At 39.8% G+C, this 14,474-nt stretch overlaps 1 protein-coding gene across 18 annotated transcripts in view; it reads left to right on the forward strand.

Moving 5' to 3' along the window:
* NRG1 (neuregulin 1) overlaps window positions 1-10,284 on the forward strand; it is a 1,074,255-nt gene extending 1,063,971 nt beyond the window's left edge. For 13 of the 18 annotated variants that reach the window (XM_072776370.1, XM_072776369.1, XM_072776371.1 and 10 more), the window contains one exon: window positions 744-10,284. In XM_072776370.1, coding sequence (XP_072632471.1) covers window positions 744-1,395 — 652 coding nt within the window. In that variant the 3' untranslated portion in view covers window positions 1,396-10,284. Of the gene's footprint in view, window positions 1-214; window positions 357-743 lie in introns of all 18 variants that reach the window. The other 5 variants (XM_072776379.1, XM_072776380.1, XM_072776381.1 and 2 more) reach the window with 1 other exon arrangement.
* The last annotated feature ends 4,190 nt before the right edge of the window (window positions 10,285-14,474 follow it).

Raw genomic sequence — 14,474 nt, forward strand, 5'->3', positions numbered from 1 at the left:
TTTTTGAAGACAGGGAGACCAGAGATTGGATGTACCTAGGAGGTCAACATAAGGTTCTCTCAGGCTTATTTCTGAATGTCTTGGTCACTGGGATGGAGAGTTGCAAAATAAATGTTAAGAAGTTGCATTTCATGGAAAAACTGAAAGCACACAAATGTGTTACACTGTTATCAGGAATAAATCTAAGTTACTATGCTCTTTTTTTTTTTATAAGACATAACCTTATAGCTGAGCTAAGGAGAAACAAGGCACACAGATCCAAATGCATGCAGATCCAGCTATCAGCAACTCATCTTAGATCTTCTTCCATTCCCCATTTGGGCTTCATTCTCTAAGACCCCTTGGCCTTTAGGAAGGTATAGTATCCAAGTAATACTTCTTTCCCTTCCAAATCCCTGCACCTTGGTCCTTGTAAACTGAAAGTTTTCCAGGACCTAGTGCCCTTTTGTCCTGACTCACACGCTTTTATTTAACATCACGATGAGATTGAAAATCCCCAAAGCTTTGATGAGTTAGGCAACGTAGCTGATCTTTGCATGTACTCCCATGAGGAAACTCTTGGTTACCTAATTTTAGATTCCAAGGGTGCCGAATGTCCTTCGCATTAAAAATCGAGAAGTAGACAACGCATAGAAATTCTTTGTTTTCTGATTCTATAATATCGTGAACTCTGTCCCCTTGCCCTCCCTGCTATATGCCTCTCATTCTGCCGCACTCATGCAGGGTATTCTATGCTCACACAGGTATGTGTCAGCAATGACCACCCCGGCTCGTATGTCACCTGTAGATTTCCACACGCCAAGCTCCCCCAAATCTCCCCCTTCGGAAACGTCTCCACCTGTGTCCAGCACGACGGTGTCCATGCCCTCCATGGCAGTCAGCCCCTTTGTGGAAGAAGAGAGACCTCTGCTTCTTGTGACTCCACCACGGCTGCGGGAGAAGTATGACCACCACTCTCAACAGTTCAACTCCTACCACCATAACCCCGCACATGAGAGCAACAGCCTGCCCCCTAGCCCCTTGAGGATAGTGGAGGATGAGGAGTATGAAACCACCCAGGAGTACGAGCCAGCTCAAGAGCCTGTTAAGAAACTCACCAGTAGCCGGAGGGCCAAAAGAACCAAGCCCAATGGCCACATTGCCAACAGGTTGGAAATGGACAGCAACGCAAGTGCTGAGGGCACTAACTCAGAGAGCGAAACAGAAGATGAGAGAGTAGGGGAAGATACACCCTTCCTGGGCATTCAGAACCCCCTGGCGGCCAGTCTGGAGGCAGCACCTGCCTTCCGCCTGGCGGACAGCAGGACTAACCCAGCAGGCCGCTTCTCGACGCAGGAAGAATTGCAGGCCAGGCTGTCTAGTGTAATCGCTAACCAAGACCCTATCGCTGTATAAAACCTAAATAAACACATAGATTCACCTGTAAAACTTTATTTTATATAATAAAGTATTCCACCTTAAATTAAACAATTTATTTTATTTTAGCAGTTCTGCAAATAGAAAACAGGAAAAAAAAACTTTTATAAATTAAATATATGTATGTAAAAATGTGTTATGTGCCATATGTAGCAATTTTTTACAGTATTTCAAAACGAGAAAGATATCAATGGTGCCTTTATGTTCTGTTATGTTGAGAGCAAGTTTTGTACAGTTACTGTGATTGCTTTTCCACCGTATTTCAGCAAAACCTCCCATTTATTCAGTTTTCGCTGGCTTCTCGTGCATTGCATTATGATGTTGACGGGATGTATGATTTGCAAGACTTGCAACTGTCCCTCTGTTTGCTTATAGTAGCGCCCGATCAGTACGTCTTGTAATGGCACATCCATCCAAATACTCTTCTCTTTTGTACGAAGTTTTCTTTTGCTTTCAGTATATGAAATGAGTTGTGTCTACTCTGCCAGCCAAAGGTTTGCTTCATTGGGCTCTGAGATAATAGTAGATCCAACAGCATGCTACTATTAATTACAGCAGGAAACTGCATTAAGTAATGTTAAATATTAGGAAGAAAGTAATATTGTGATTTAAAAAAAAAACTATATTCTTAATCAGAAGACAGCTTGCTCTCACTAAAAAGAGCTACCATTTGCTTTGTTTGGGTTTATTTTTCTTGACAAAGAGCAACAGTTTGGGGGACAGCAGAGAAAACGATTTCCGACTTGCTATCAGGGTAAATCCATCACCTTATAAGAGAACTCCACCTCACTTTCTGGGGGAATGACACAGCAGGTCTTCTAGTTGAAAAATCAAACCATAGCTGAAAGAGGTGCAATCGTTCCTGACTTGTGTTTTTCACTGATTTTGGAGCAAACGATTGGTTGTGTCTTATCAGCTCAAGAACAGACATGTTATGGCACACTTAGCGATTTGTCTGCAATACTTCTGCAGTGAAATATGCCTGCCGTGCGTGGTGGTGACTAGTCATCACAGGGAAGTAGTTCTGTTGTAGAATGAGTTCTGTCTAGAAGGAGTGAATGTATATAGAAGGCATTGGTTTGGAGAAGAGCTGTGTGACTTAGTTGCAATTTCAAACAGTTTTGTTGACCACTCCTTTCTCCTCATGATTTTTCTCTTGTTTTTCAATGTTGCATCGATCAGGTCTAACCATGCATTTTTGTCAGGAATGGCCAACGTGCATGTGATTTGTGATTAGCAAGAGCCTTCCACAAGTGACAATTTATCAGGGAATGTTGATAGCGTTGGAAAGGTTGCATCTTTACTTGCAGAAGTGACCCCATCTGTGTACTGACCTCTCAATCCGCAGACTGTATCATCTATTTCCCCCCTTCCTTACCTTTTGCTTTACTGTCACAAAACAGGATGAAGATGGGTCTAAACTTCGCATGTTCTCTGTTATGTCCAAGGAAGGCCAATAGGTGTTAACATTTGGAACAAATGCTAATTCCGGAAAGTAAGGGGATTTAAAAAAAAAAAAAAAAAAAAGCAGGCCCCATTTCATGCCCTGCCTGAGATGTGTCAAATCAGGCTAGAGCTTTACTGAGATTCCCAGTGGCTTCCTGGGATCCATGGGACAAAATGGGAAACAGGTCGTCAGGGGCTTCAAAATACCAGGCATGAAGTCAGCGAGAGCAACTGTTTCTTGTTTGCAGGTGAACTGGATTAGATTCTTCACCAAATTTCTATGTTAAAATTCATGGGAAGAAGTGACATGCAGGCAGTTCTTGGGAAAATGCAGGCTGGGCATGAGTCATGTCATTAAGCTCCTTTTCTCTTTCTACAACCTGCAGAGATGTGTGTTTGCAGGTCCTTGAAATTACTCTGAATATTTGGTATCCTAAACCATCCTTCCTTACTCACATGCCACTTCTCTGTGCTCTTGGTTCTGTAGAAATAAGTAAGCTCATGGCAGGGGGAAGAAGGCAGTCAACCCAAGGAGCTTCTTTAAATTATGCTAATATTACCTTTGAAGGCCTTGGCTCATTCAGAGACTATGTCAATAAAGAACTTTCTACCATTAATGAAAAGTCTAAAATTTCTGTTTCAAAATTCTTTAGGTATTGGAGTATTCAGATGCCCCATTGTGGAGAATTTCAGGAATAAATAAAATCTTCTGCTGAGAGCAACCAACACTTTCCTCAGTATGAAAATCGCTATACATTTTCCGGTTGCAAATATATATGAACATTTAGGACAAGAGGAAATTTTATTTCCAGCTTGATTCTGATCACTCAGAGAGGTGGCATATTAGCTGGGGCAGCCTTTTCACCTATAGAACAAGAGCTTGCCTTGGTAAGAAAGGCAAGCTGCCCCCTCAGGGCACTTGAGGCCACTACTGCCACCAGCTTTGCGATGCCTAGTTGCCATGTGGCTCTCTCAACCATCCCTGTCTATAAACCCAGGCAGTGTAGTGGCAATCCAAGAAGGAGCGTGAACCAATGCTCCCAGCATGGGGCAAGCTTTCAGGGGTTTTCAGGGAGTAGAAATTGCCCAGAAGTTGGACAACAACTTTGTTTCCAGAGTCTGAAATCGTATCCCACTGAGGGATAGCGCAGTATATGAGGAACTTCTTTTTCTCACTCGAGATTCCTTTTCTCCCTTCTTGCCTGGTATGACTTTTTGTTTGTTTTTTTCAAGAGTGCCTGGACAGCCTCATGCTTTCTACAAAATGGCACTCTGCCTGAGTCTATGTGAATGTGTCCCAAACACCAATAGACCATACCTTCCTTGTTTAAGTGTGACTGTCTTGATATAGATGGAGTTTATCCAGGGTAACTTGCTCATAATTATTCCTTTTTTTGGCTTGAGTTAAAAGGTGCATGGCTCACATTGGTGAAAATAAGGAAGGCCTGGTTTTATCTTTTAGTACTGGCTCCATTCCACCACCCACAGAGATTTCTATCTGCAAAGACCCGTGAAACACTGCAGAGAAATGTGGGCAAAAGGAAATGGCCACATATCACGAGTTCTATTATATATTCTTTTGTAAATACACATTGTACGTTACTTGGATGTTTTCCTAAATCATTTACTGTCTTTATGAGTTAATGTCAGTTTCTGACTCTCTCAACTTACCATGTAACATTGTAAATAACATAATGTCCTTTATTATTTATATTTAAGCATCTAACATAGAGTTGTTTTCATATAAGTTTAAGATCAATGTCAAAAATATATGGGTTTTTTTTTTGTTTTTCTTTGCTTTAAAATTATGTATCTTTTCCTTTTTCTTTTTTTTTTAAGAATAATTTATTGTTGAGGAGAAAGAATGTATATGTAATTGAAACTATTTGAAGAATGCACATTTGAAGGCCCCGAGGTACTGATAAACTAAAGAATTTATTATCCAAAATACTAAGCAATAAGTAATTGTGATTTATTTAAAGTTTTGTTCATCTTCCATGAAAGACATACTGCAATAAAAATGCTACTCTGTGGAGGCGTGGGAGTGTTGCTCAGCAGACTCATGTTCAGTCTGTTAGACCAGCACCTTTCAGCTGATGGCGACAGTTGTATTAATGTAGGAATGTGTCTGATGGACCCCGTGATCATCTACTCTGTCTGTTGCTTTTGCCACAATGCCTGTTCTTTCATCACCTTCTGCCTGTTGGGTCTGCTTACCACTGCCTTCCATGTCAAAGGGCCCGCAAGCAAGCACTACGATGTCTTCTTCCCTTTCTCTCACATCCCCACCCCCCATAGGCAATAACATATCAAGGAGGGCATTTTAGGGCATGATTGCCTGGATCCTGCCTGTTGACATGTTCTGTAATGACTGCAAGAGACTTATTCAGACTAATGGAAATGTCAGTGTGACGCTCCCCTGCAGTCATGAAAGGAAAACCTGTTACCAGGGTTTAGGTAATCTGGTGGCCAGCAGGACCCAAAAGGCAGCCAGTCAGAACCTATGCTCAGCTTTCATATAGCTTCAGTAAATTTATTTTCCATCAGGCCCAGGATTTATTGATTCAGGCCCAGGATTTATTGATTCAGTTTTAAGAGAAGATAAGGCTAAGTTGGATTCTTTCCCCTCATTCTATCAATAAATCAAACTAAATGCCCATCTTACTGCTCAGGGAAGGGGCTATGCATGAGATATTTCCCACATTCTGAAATTTAGTCATAGAAATGAGGATATTACTTTTCTTATTGAAATTAGCCTAAACAAAAGCCATATTTTAACAAATAGGTATTTGCATGGGTGATGCTTTTTATATATTTCAAGCATTTAACTCATTATTCTAGATAAGATTAGGGCTTCTGAAGTATATGAAATAGAGTTCAACAATCCTATGGGGGTACATAGGGGCCTCCATTGGAGCTTGAGGGTTCCCTGATGCTTGCCATCAAAGTCCACCTCCATATACATGTGTGATTCCTAGTACCTAGCAATAGCTCCACTGATGTCATTTCCTAAACAGTCTGGATATCTAAGAGATTCAAATAGTGGCCTTTGACTATACTAGTTATTATTTATATTATGAGTTTTTCAAAACAATTCAGAATCCTCATATTTGTGATTTGTGTCAACTTTGGTTTACACATGCACATACACAGGTGTGTGCACATGCACACATTTACACACACACACACACACAATTCCTAATACACCGCTATCCTGAAGCCATCACACTGTTCCACTCATTCAATCCAGTCAACCAGCCATTCAGCAAATCAGGGAGTGCACGAATATCTAAAAATTGAAGACTGAAACACTTCTCTGTGTCTTCAAGTTGAAACTGAGGCTTTGTCCACCCCTCAAACTGAAAATTATAAGCAGCTATCTTAGTAGCTTAGGTTAAAATCAGATACCTAACATATATTGATAATTGAGGCAGAAGCCTATGGGGTGGACTGTGGTACAGAGAAAGAAGAATATCTAAATATCTAGATTATTATTCCAATTCTCCATTCATTTCAACAGTATAGACTGGAATGTCAAACCCAGGCCAACAACATCTTGGCAGCCTAATATCTGGGGAAGACATCATTAGATTTCCCTGCTCTCTGCCCTGAAGATGAATGACAAAAGGACTTGATTTCAGGGATTTGGAGTTCAGTGAGGCAGTTCTGAAATCTAGAGATTTAGGATGCTGGAGGGAGTAGAAAATTTTGTGACCTCATGTGAATCACTTTGTAGTCTATCTTGGGCTTGCCCTTTCTGACACAGAATAAAATAAATTTATGGAAACCATTCCTCCAAAAGATTGATCTGGCAGGCAATGGAAGTGCTTTCCATTTTTGCAAGACAGGACCATCCTGCTGCTACAGTAAGCTGCAATATTCCTCACCTTTAGGGCATTGTTGGACAGAGAAGTCAGACCTAATCCTGCATGTCCCTGTGGGCTGCTGCTCAGATCCTGGGACTGTCATTGTTGGACCTCTCTGGTGAGCTATTGTGTTTGAGCTTCAAAACATCACTTGGCAGGGGGACAGCAGATGGATTTTGTTACCTGGAAGAAACCCATCATGACCTACCTGATCTTCTCAAAGGCAAGCCAGGTGAGGGAGACCAGCAATTTATAAGAGGAGACAGAGAATGGGATAGTAGTTCCATCCTTCCCCCCTTCAAATGTACGTACTGGGATAGAATTTGATGGAGGAAGCGACTCTCTTCCCACTCCACAACATACCAAAAGGGCTAGAGAATTACTTTCATAGATACAAAAATCTTTAATAGCTTCTGTATAGATTTGCTCATAGGCAGAGAAATAATCTAGCAAGCATAAATAATAATATTTTATAATATTTTATGGCTTAACACACCCTTTATCATTTATAATCCTCTTAAACCCATGGGATGTTGGTATGATAAATAATGAGGAAATTTTAGGTTCGGGAAAGTAAAAAATGTTTCCTGAAGCTACACATGTAGTGAGTTGCAGAGATTATAGCTGTACCCAGGTTTTCTGACTACAATTCCTATTTCTACCCACTGCACTCCTCCCCTTCCCGCTCCAGACTCAAATAAGGCTGTCCTTTACAGCCTTTTGTTGCATCAAGACAAGGTACCTCCAAAACCAAGTTTCTGTTTGAAAGAATATGAGCTCCTCTGGCTTTGGTTTAGAGTTACTCGAGAACCCAATTTGCCTGACTCAGTGACTATGTGCTTTTTTCTAAACATAGCTTTCTAAGGAAATGAAGTGTAGTCATGGGAATGAGTTCCCAATTTCGATGTGTAGGTAGCATCCTGCAGTGAAAAGAGGAGGAGTTTGTAGTCAGCACTGTCCCCACCACTTAGCAGTTTAGGCAGTTTGGACAATTTTCCCCTCCACGCTTATTCCTTGACCACTAATATAGGAATCCAAGCAGCTTTACAAGGCTGTGGTGTGTAATGAGGATTGCACTTGGATACATGTAAGGAAGCCATACACGTTTAGCACATAGTCAACATCCAAATGCTATCTTCTATTTGCTTCTTCCTGGTTCAACCCAGGTTCTTAGGTTTTGGAGACTATATCTCTTAGTTCCAAATGACATATTTTACATCATGCAAACTCATCCAATAAACATGTTTGATCATTTCTCCAATATTATGTCAGTAAGCAAATTATTCTTTAATAACAACTGTATGTTAAGCAGCATAATCACTGAACAGCATTTAAAGTTGTAACTTAAGTTCTTTATTTTATGTTTGCTTCTTGTGTAGCCACACTGTTTCACATAAAGTCTGTAATTTTTAAGGGCTTCTTGCATGAGTGTTTCATTATAATTTCACAGAAATATACTGAAATATAACTCTTTGTAGAGTTTTCAGAATACCATTTTGAACTTCATTTCAAATGTGTAGTAAGACAAGCAAAACATGATCCTAAATTGATAGGATGTTTCTGCACATCCATTTTCCTTACTTTGCACCCAGGATATCCTGATATGTTCCTTTTTCTTTTCTTTTTTTCAAAAAATATAATCTAAGCAAAATCTGCATAGTGATAAAGTTAGAGGAGTCAGGTCTCAAATTAACTCCTATGTGGAAAAAAACCACATTGAGTATGGATATTTCTCACCCTTTCCTGGATATTTCTTACCTTCTATTATCTGTCCAATAAGTGATTCTCCAGGTTCCACTTATTCTTTATGCATAAAACAGGATTCTTTTTATGAATAATTTATGGACTGAAGCTTTTTGGATTCAATACTTTAAAATTTCATCCTACATTAAGGATGGTGGGTGACTTAATCTCATGATATTCATCATCAGGCTTGTGGTGTAGTTAATATAGTTCTATTGTTAATGGTAAGAGAGTCTAATATAATCCCCATACATTATCCTTCATTTAAATAAAATTATATGTCATTGAAAATAATCCTAACTCTAGCTCCCTAATAAGTAAGGATATTTCCTTCTTTTTTTAAGAGATAAGCTAGATGTAAACTTTGTATCATGTTATTAGTTATCATCAGAGTTAAGCAAACACTTGTGTTCCATTCTGTGACTTTCATTAGGTGGATCCTTCTTGCCCTATGCCCGACCTTGAGCCTTTCTCTTCAAGAGGGTTGGGGGCCCCAGGCTAGGCAAGTTTTCTAGAGGCCCCTCTGGTTTCTCACAGTGAGCCTAATTTCCATCTTCTTTGCATGAAGGGGCTTCATCAGAATGTCCTTAAGCAGGTAACAAGGTAACAAAACAAATTCCCATTATACCCAAGACCCTCTCCACCATGAAAAGACAGAAAATGCTGTGTGTCAGAGCCAATTCCAAGTACCCAGCTTCGTTCCAATCATGAAATGATTCTGCCCTCCCGCAAGAATCTCTCTGTAAAGATCCCATCCTTCCTTCAATGTCACCTTGTTTTTGCAAAATAGAGACCTCCCTTGGTAACTCAGTTTAGAGCCCCCTCATCCCTGTGTTTTGAAAGACATGAAATCACAGGGCAATATAACTTCACATTTGGAACAGAAATTAGGACTCAAAGTACTTTTTTAAAGCTGAAAAGTTTTTCTTGATTTGTTGTAGACCCTTGAAAAAAAGTTTAGGGCCGAGTCAGAGAGCATTATATCCTTTTCGGTATTTGCTTGACCAAAAACTCTTTCATAACATGAAAAGGTTCTAATTCCCCATACATTTTGAATTCTGTCCTGTTTGTCTGAGGAGTTAGATCTCTAGCCATGAGTGTGAGGAAAAGGACCGTGGGCCCTTCCTATTAAGCTGTTGATGCACAGTTAATGGGATTTAGGGTACCACTCAGTGTCAAACTCATGTCAGTTATCCAGCAAAGGAACAGCTAAGGGAAAATATCCCTTTGTCTGATTAGGAGAGCCACAGGTCACCCACCAAGCAAGCCAGAGCCTGAGCAATATTCTAGATTTCTTCCTCCACATCTAACTGGTGACAATGGTGATTGTACCACTGACATGTCAAACAAATCCATCCTCTCTCTCAGAGTCCCACCACTTGTACCATTGGCACCTCTTCCTCTCTCACCAGGCTCCATTAGCCTTCTAACTGATCTGCTTCCTTTAGCTCCTCCAGGACATCTTTCACATTTTGCTGGAAGTTTCTCTCTAACTCACAAACCTTATTGCACATTCTCCTGGTTATAACTCTTTCATGGCTCCTCATGAAGCTTAATGCCTCAGCTTGTGATAGGATGCTCTTCACAGGCTGGCTTCTGCCAAACTCTTGTAGCACCTCCCATGTCACCTTTTAGACCATCTTAGAATTTTCTATTCTCCAAGTATGCCACACTAGTGTTTGTCAAACTCTACTCATTGGCGTACCAACTTCATGACTATTACCATATTCATGTACCACCTGTATTATTTTTTGCATATTGTTTTTTTAAATTGATTGCATTTTTAACTAAAATAAAGTCATTTCAAATGAAACTTTGTATCAGTGCTATGAGTGGAAAACTTCAACCAGTTGCCATAATCAAAATAAAGCTGTAGAAGTAAATAAAACAAAATGAAACAGTGTAATTAAATTCTAACAGGATATTGTTGCCCGCTAAAGTATCTGAGCTGAAAGGTCTTCTCTGACAAAGGGGGAGCTCAGCAAGTGTTGGTGAAGTTGGAAATATATTCAGAAGCACAGAAAGATTTATCCTTTGATTCAGCCAGTATTGAGAGGGAGTTGACAGGAAGTCATTTCTACTGTTTTATTCAATGTTATTCAATGTTGGATAGTAAAATCATTTTGGATGCAACAGTCAGTCACCTCCAGATCTTACACAACCATGCAGTGCTGTGCTTGTTACATAACCCTGCCCTTCGTTTTACCATTCTCCCGATTTATCTTTCTTTTTTTTTTTTTTTTAAGATTTCATTTATTTATTCATGAGAGACACAGAGAAAGAGGCAGAGACACAGGCAGAGAGAGCCCGACATGGGACTCGATCCCAGGTCTCCAGGATCACACCCTGCGCTGAAGGCAGCGCTAAACCGCTGAGCCACCCGGGCTGCCCCTGATTTATCTTTCTGACGAACTTCCTTTATGCCTTCTGTGGATGGAGACAGTGTCCTTGTCTAGGAATCCTTCCATGACAAATATCTGCCTCTTTCACGTGAAAAGTGCTTTTCCTTTGCTGTTTCATGATATGTTGTCATGCAAGCTTTTATATAGTATTTTCCATCCAGTTCACAACCTCTACCAAACTGAAGTCCCTCCCTTAGTAGACATGTACTCTCTGAGGGCAGAGACATCGTCCTCTCTGTGTGTATCCATGCCTGGCACAGTACTTGGAACATGACAGATGCTGGATGTTTAGAGAATAAATCACTGGCAACTAAAGACTTAGGGTATTTACATGGGTTGCGCAGCATGTGAGGAATCCAGGTGACCATAGGCATTTTTAAAAGCTAAGAGTAAGAAATGAGTAATCTGACTAACTTATTTTACTTCGCATACTTGTGAATTGAGAGGTTTCATTCTTTTTATGGCTGAGTAATATTCCACTATATATATAATGTATTCCATTATATATAATGTAGTCCATTACATATATACATATGGCATTTTATTTCAATGTAATATTCCATTATATATAAGGTACATACATTGATACATTATGTATATCAAATATACATATCAATATACAAAAATATTCCAATATATATAATATATGTGTATGTATCTCATGTCTTCCTTATCCATTTATCTATGGATAGACATCTGGGTTACTTCCATATAATAACAAAAAAAATTGTGAAGGAAAAAGAAAAAAGTAATCAATAAGTTGCTAAGACAAAATCAGAAACATATAGGGGTGGAACCAAGTTTGCTGAATCATGGTTAAAAACAAAACAAAAAAAAAAAAAAAAACACACAGGATCTAAGGGATGGAAGCTCCATGGCTCAAACTAGATTTGGTAATGAACACATAACTATCTCAGATACACTTTGCATTTCATTTTAGCTCTCTCTCTACTCAAAAACTCTGGCTTAAAATCAACTTTTCACGTCTGTTCTCCTTTCATTCCTTTCACTTCTTAGAAAGATCCTGAAAATAAAGCTTTTTAACTGGTTATTGTTCAATCTGGTCATTCTTATAATGGAGCCATAATGACCATAATGACCACTGCATTAAAACCAACCTGAGTCTCCAATCTCCTGAAAGTTTCAAAGGGAGCCTTGCACATAACAAGCTTTCAAAAGTTTTTTAAATCCACAACTGGAGTAAAACATATAAAAGTAGCGTGCTTTATAAGTCAGTGGAGTACGTAATTTGTCATTCTAATTAGAATGATGATTTGTAAGACCGAGTACTCAGTGATATTTTCTGGATGATTCTATTTCATAGTTAGGTCTCGTTTGACAGTTGTGAGGAAGAGGAAGGACATCTACCTTTTACCACGTAAGACTTCCTTCCCTAAGAGTTTATCTAGTCTAGAAATAGTCTTCTTTATTGATTAAAAGAAAGATCTGCAAACTCTCTATTTAAAAGTAATACATTTTTTGTTGTGTTTAGCCAAGAGAGGATAAAGCAGACTTCAAATTTAGTTATCCAGAACTTAAAAGAATATAATCGTGTAGTTATTTGAATTTCATGGCTGATATACTAGACCAATAATATGGCTACCTGCTGGCCAATGGAATTGTATGCAATTTTATTTTTTTAAATTTTTTTTGTATGCAATTTTAAACTTCAGAGGAAAGACAGTTGGATTGGAAATGAATACCAAGAGTTTTGACATTTCAGTGCAAAGGTTATCACAGGCATTGAGCTGATCATAGCTGCAGTCCCTGCCGAATTCTATGCTTGTCAGACCCAGAACTAGTCTCCCATTCAGTGACCCTAAGGCACCAGCACTGTGGATAGCATGCAGGATAACAGGTACCACATTGCTCCTGATATTGTCATTTTCCACCTCAAATGCACCAGCTTGACAAAGAGATATTGAAATAAGATTAACTCAGGAGCTGGCACATGATCAAATGTATGAGACCAAAATATCCTTGTTTCAAGACAAGGTTAGGACTTTTTTGTGGGATATTTTGTTGTCGTTTTTTGTTTTTTATAAGATCAAGGTCCAAGAGATTCAAAATAAGCCACCCGGATGATTATTACTCCTCCCTTTGAACTCACAACTTGAGCACGTCAAATGATTGAGCTTGCCCACAATCACCCAGCCAATAAGATGAAGCCCTAAAAAGAGGAATGGACAATTCTCCAGCTATCATTAATTAGGCCATTCTGCTACTCAGACTTTAAAGCCTTGGAAGAAAATTTGAAGTTTAGAAAAGCCCTGCTCTTTCTTACCCATATTCATATATCCACATTCCACTTTAGAGGTTGAGAAATCTTTGGCATTTTTTTCTAGAATCTACCTACATTATGGTACAAGAATTACACAGTATAAAGAACATGAATTCAGAAACCGTGAGATCAAGGTATGAATTCTTCCTCTTTTACTCAGGCAATTTGGACAAGATAACATCCCTGAGCTTCAGATTCACTATGTGGATTAAATGAAATAATTGTATGTGCGAGCTCAAGCATGGTGCATTGCCATTTAGTAGGGGCTCAGTAATATGACATCTTCACTGTTTGCAGATTCCTTGTGTAGGAAAGACAGTTTGTCTGACAGTGAAAAGAGGACAGTGCTCCCAAGCTTAGCAGCCTCACTGGCTTCGGTGGTCCTGCCCTGCCTATGCAGAACTCTCTTGGGGAAGCTGGCTGAGGATGTGTCACCAGAAAGCTGGATTCTGGGCTCTGCTGCCAGGATGAAGTCCCCTCTTGCTCACCCGACTACACCAAACCCAGGAAGACAAACTTACTCAGAAGCAAGTTAGCCCTGAAGAGCAACTGTCTCTTTTTCCCTGAGAATAAAACAATTTGACAAATTCAGAAACAGAAATGAGAGTTCGCTCTATCCAATTAGCAAGAGCTAATTTAGATTTCAAGGTCATTGTGCATGGTGTACTCCTCCTTCACATGCCTAGTGCTTTGGCGCCACTCCCTCTCTGGTTATGTGGCTCAGCATCCCTGCACACATTGTAAACAAGCACAATTTCCATTTTTAGGATTTTGTCTCCTGGTGATGTGCCGCAGTCCCCGCTTTTAGGAAATTGGTGCTTGGCAAAAGATGAAAGGCTTCACAGATTATGAAGGTTATGGCACAGTTTTCTCCTGCCTTATGGCTTAATTTAATTAGATATCCTTTAATAGCTCAGCAGCAAGATTGTGCTGCTGCAGAATGGGCTCCAATTTGCCCACCGGCAACCAGAAGAGCTCAGCAAATATGAAATATGCTGGATGACTCATCAGCGGATGGGAAATGCAGTGAAACTTTTTCTGTTTCAACAGGATCAGGCAAGGTGACTAAGAAAAGCTTCCCTGGGAATACACACCTGGTAATTCTGCCTCTACGAGCTCATTTTAAAATATGCTTGCAGTGAAGTAATCAGCAAAACCACTGTCTGACCTTGAAATTATTCTGTGGCCAGTGGACCTTGAAGACATCAATGGAGATAGCTAAATCCAGCCATCTGGGACCTTGATCAACTATGTCCCCTACAGAGCAGCCAGGATCTTGGTTAGCAGGAAGCTTCTTTAACGCATGAGGCCTAAGCAGAG

Source organism: Canis lupus, chromosome 15 (assembly GCF_048164855.1).
Source record: "Canis lupus baileyi chromosome 15, mCanLup2.hap1, whole genome shotgun sequence".
In the NCBI taxonomy this organism is placed as follows: Eukaryota; Metazoa; Chordata; class Mammalia; order Carnivora; family Canidae; genus Canis; species Canis lupus.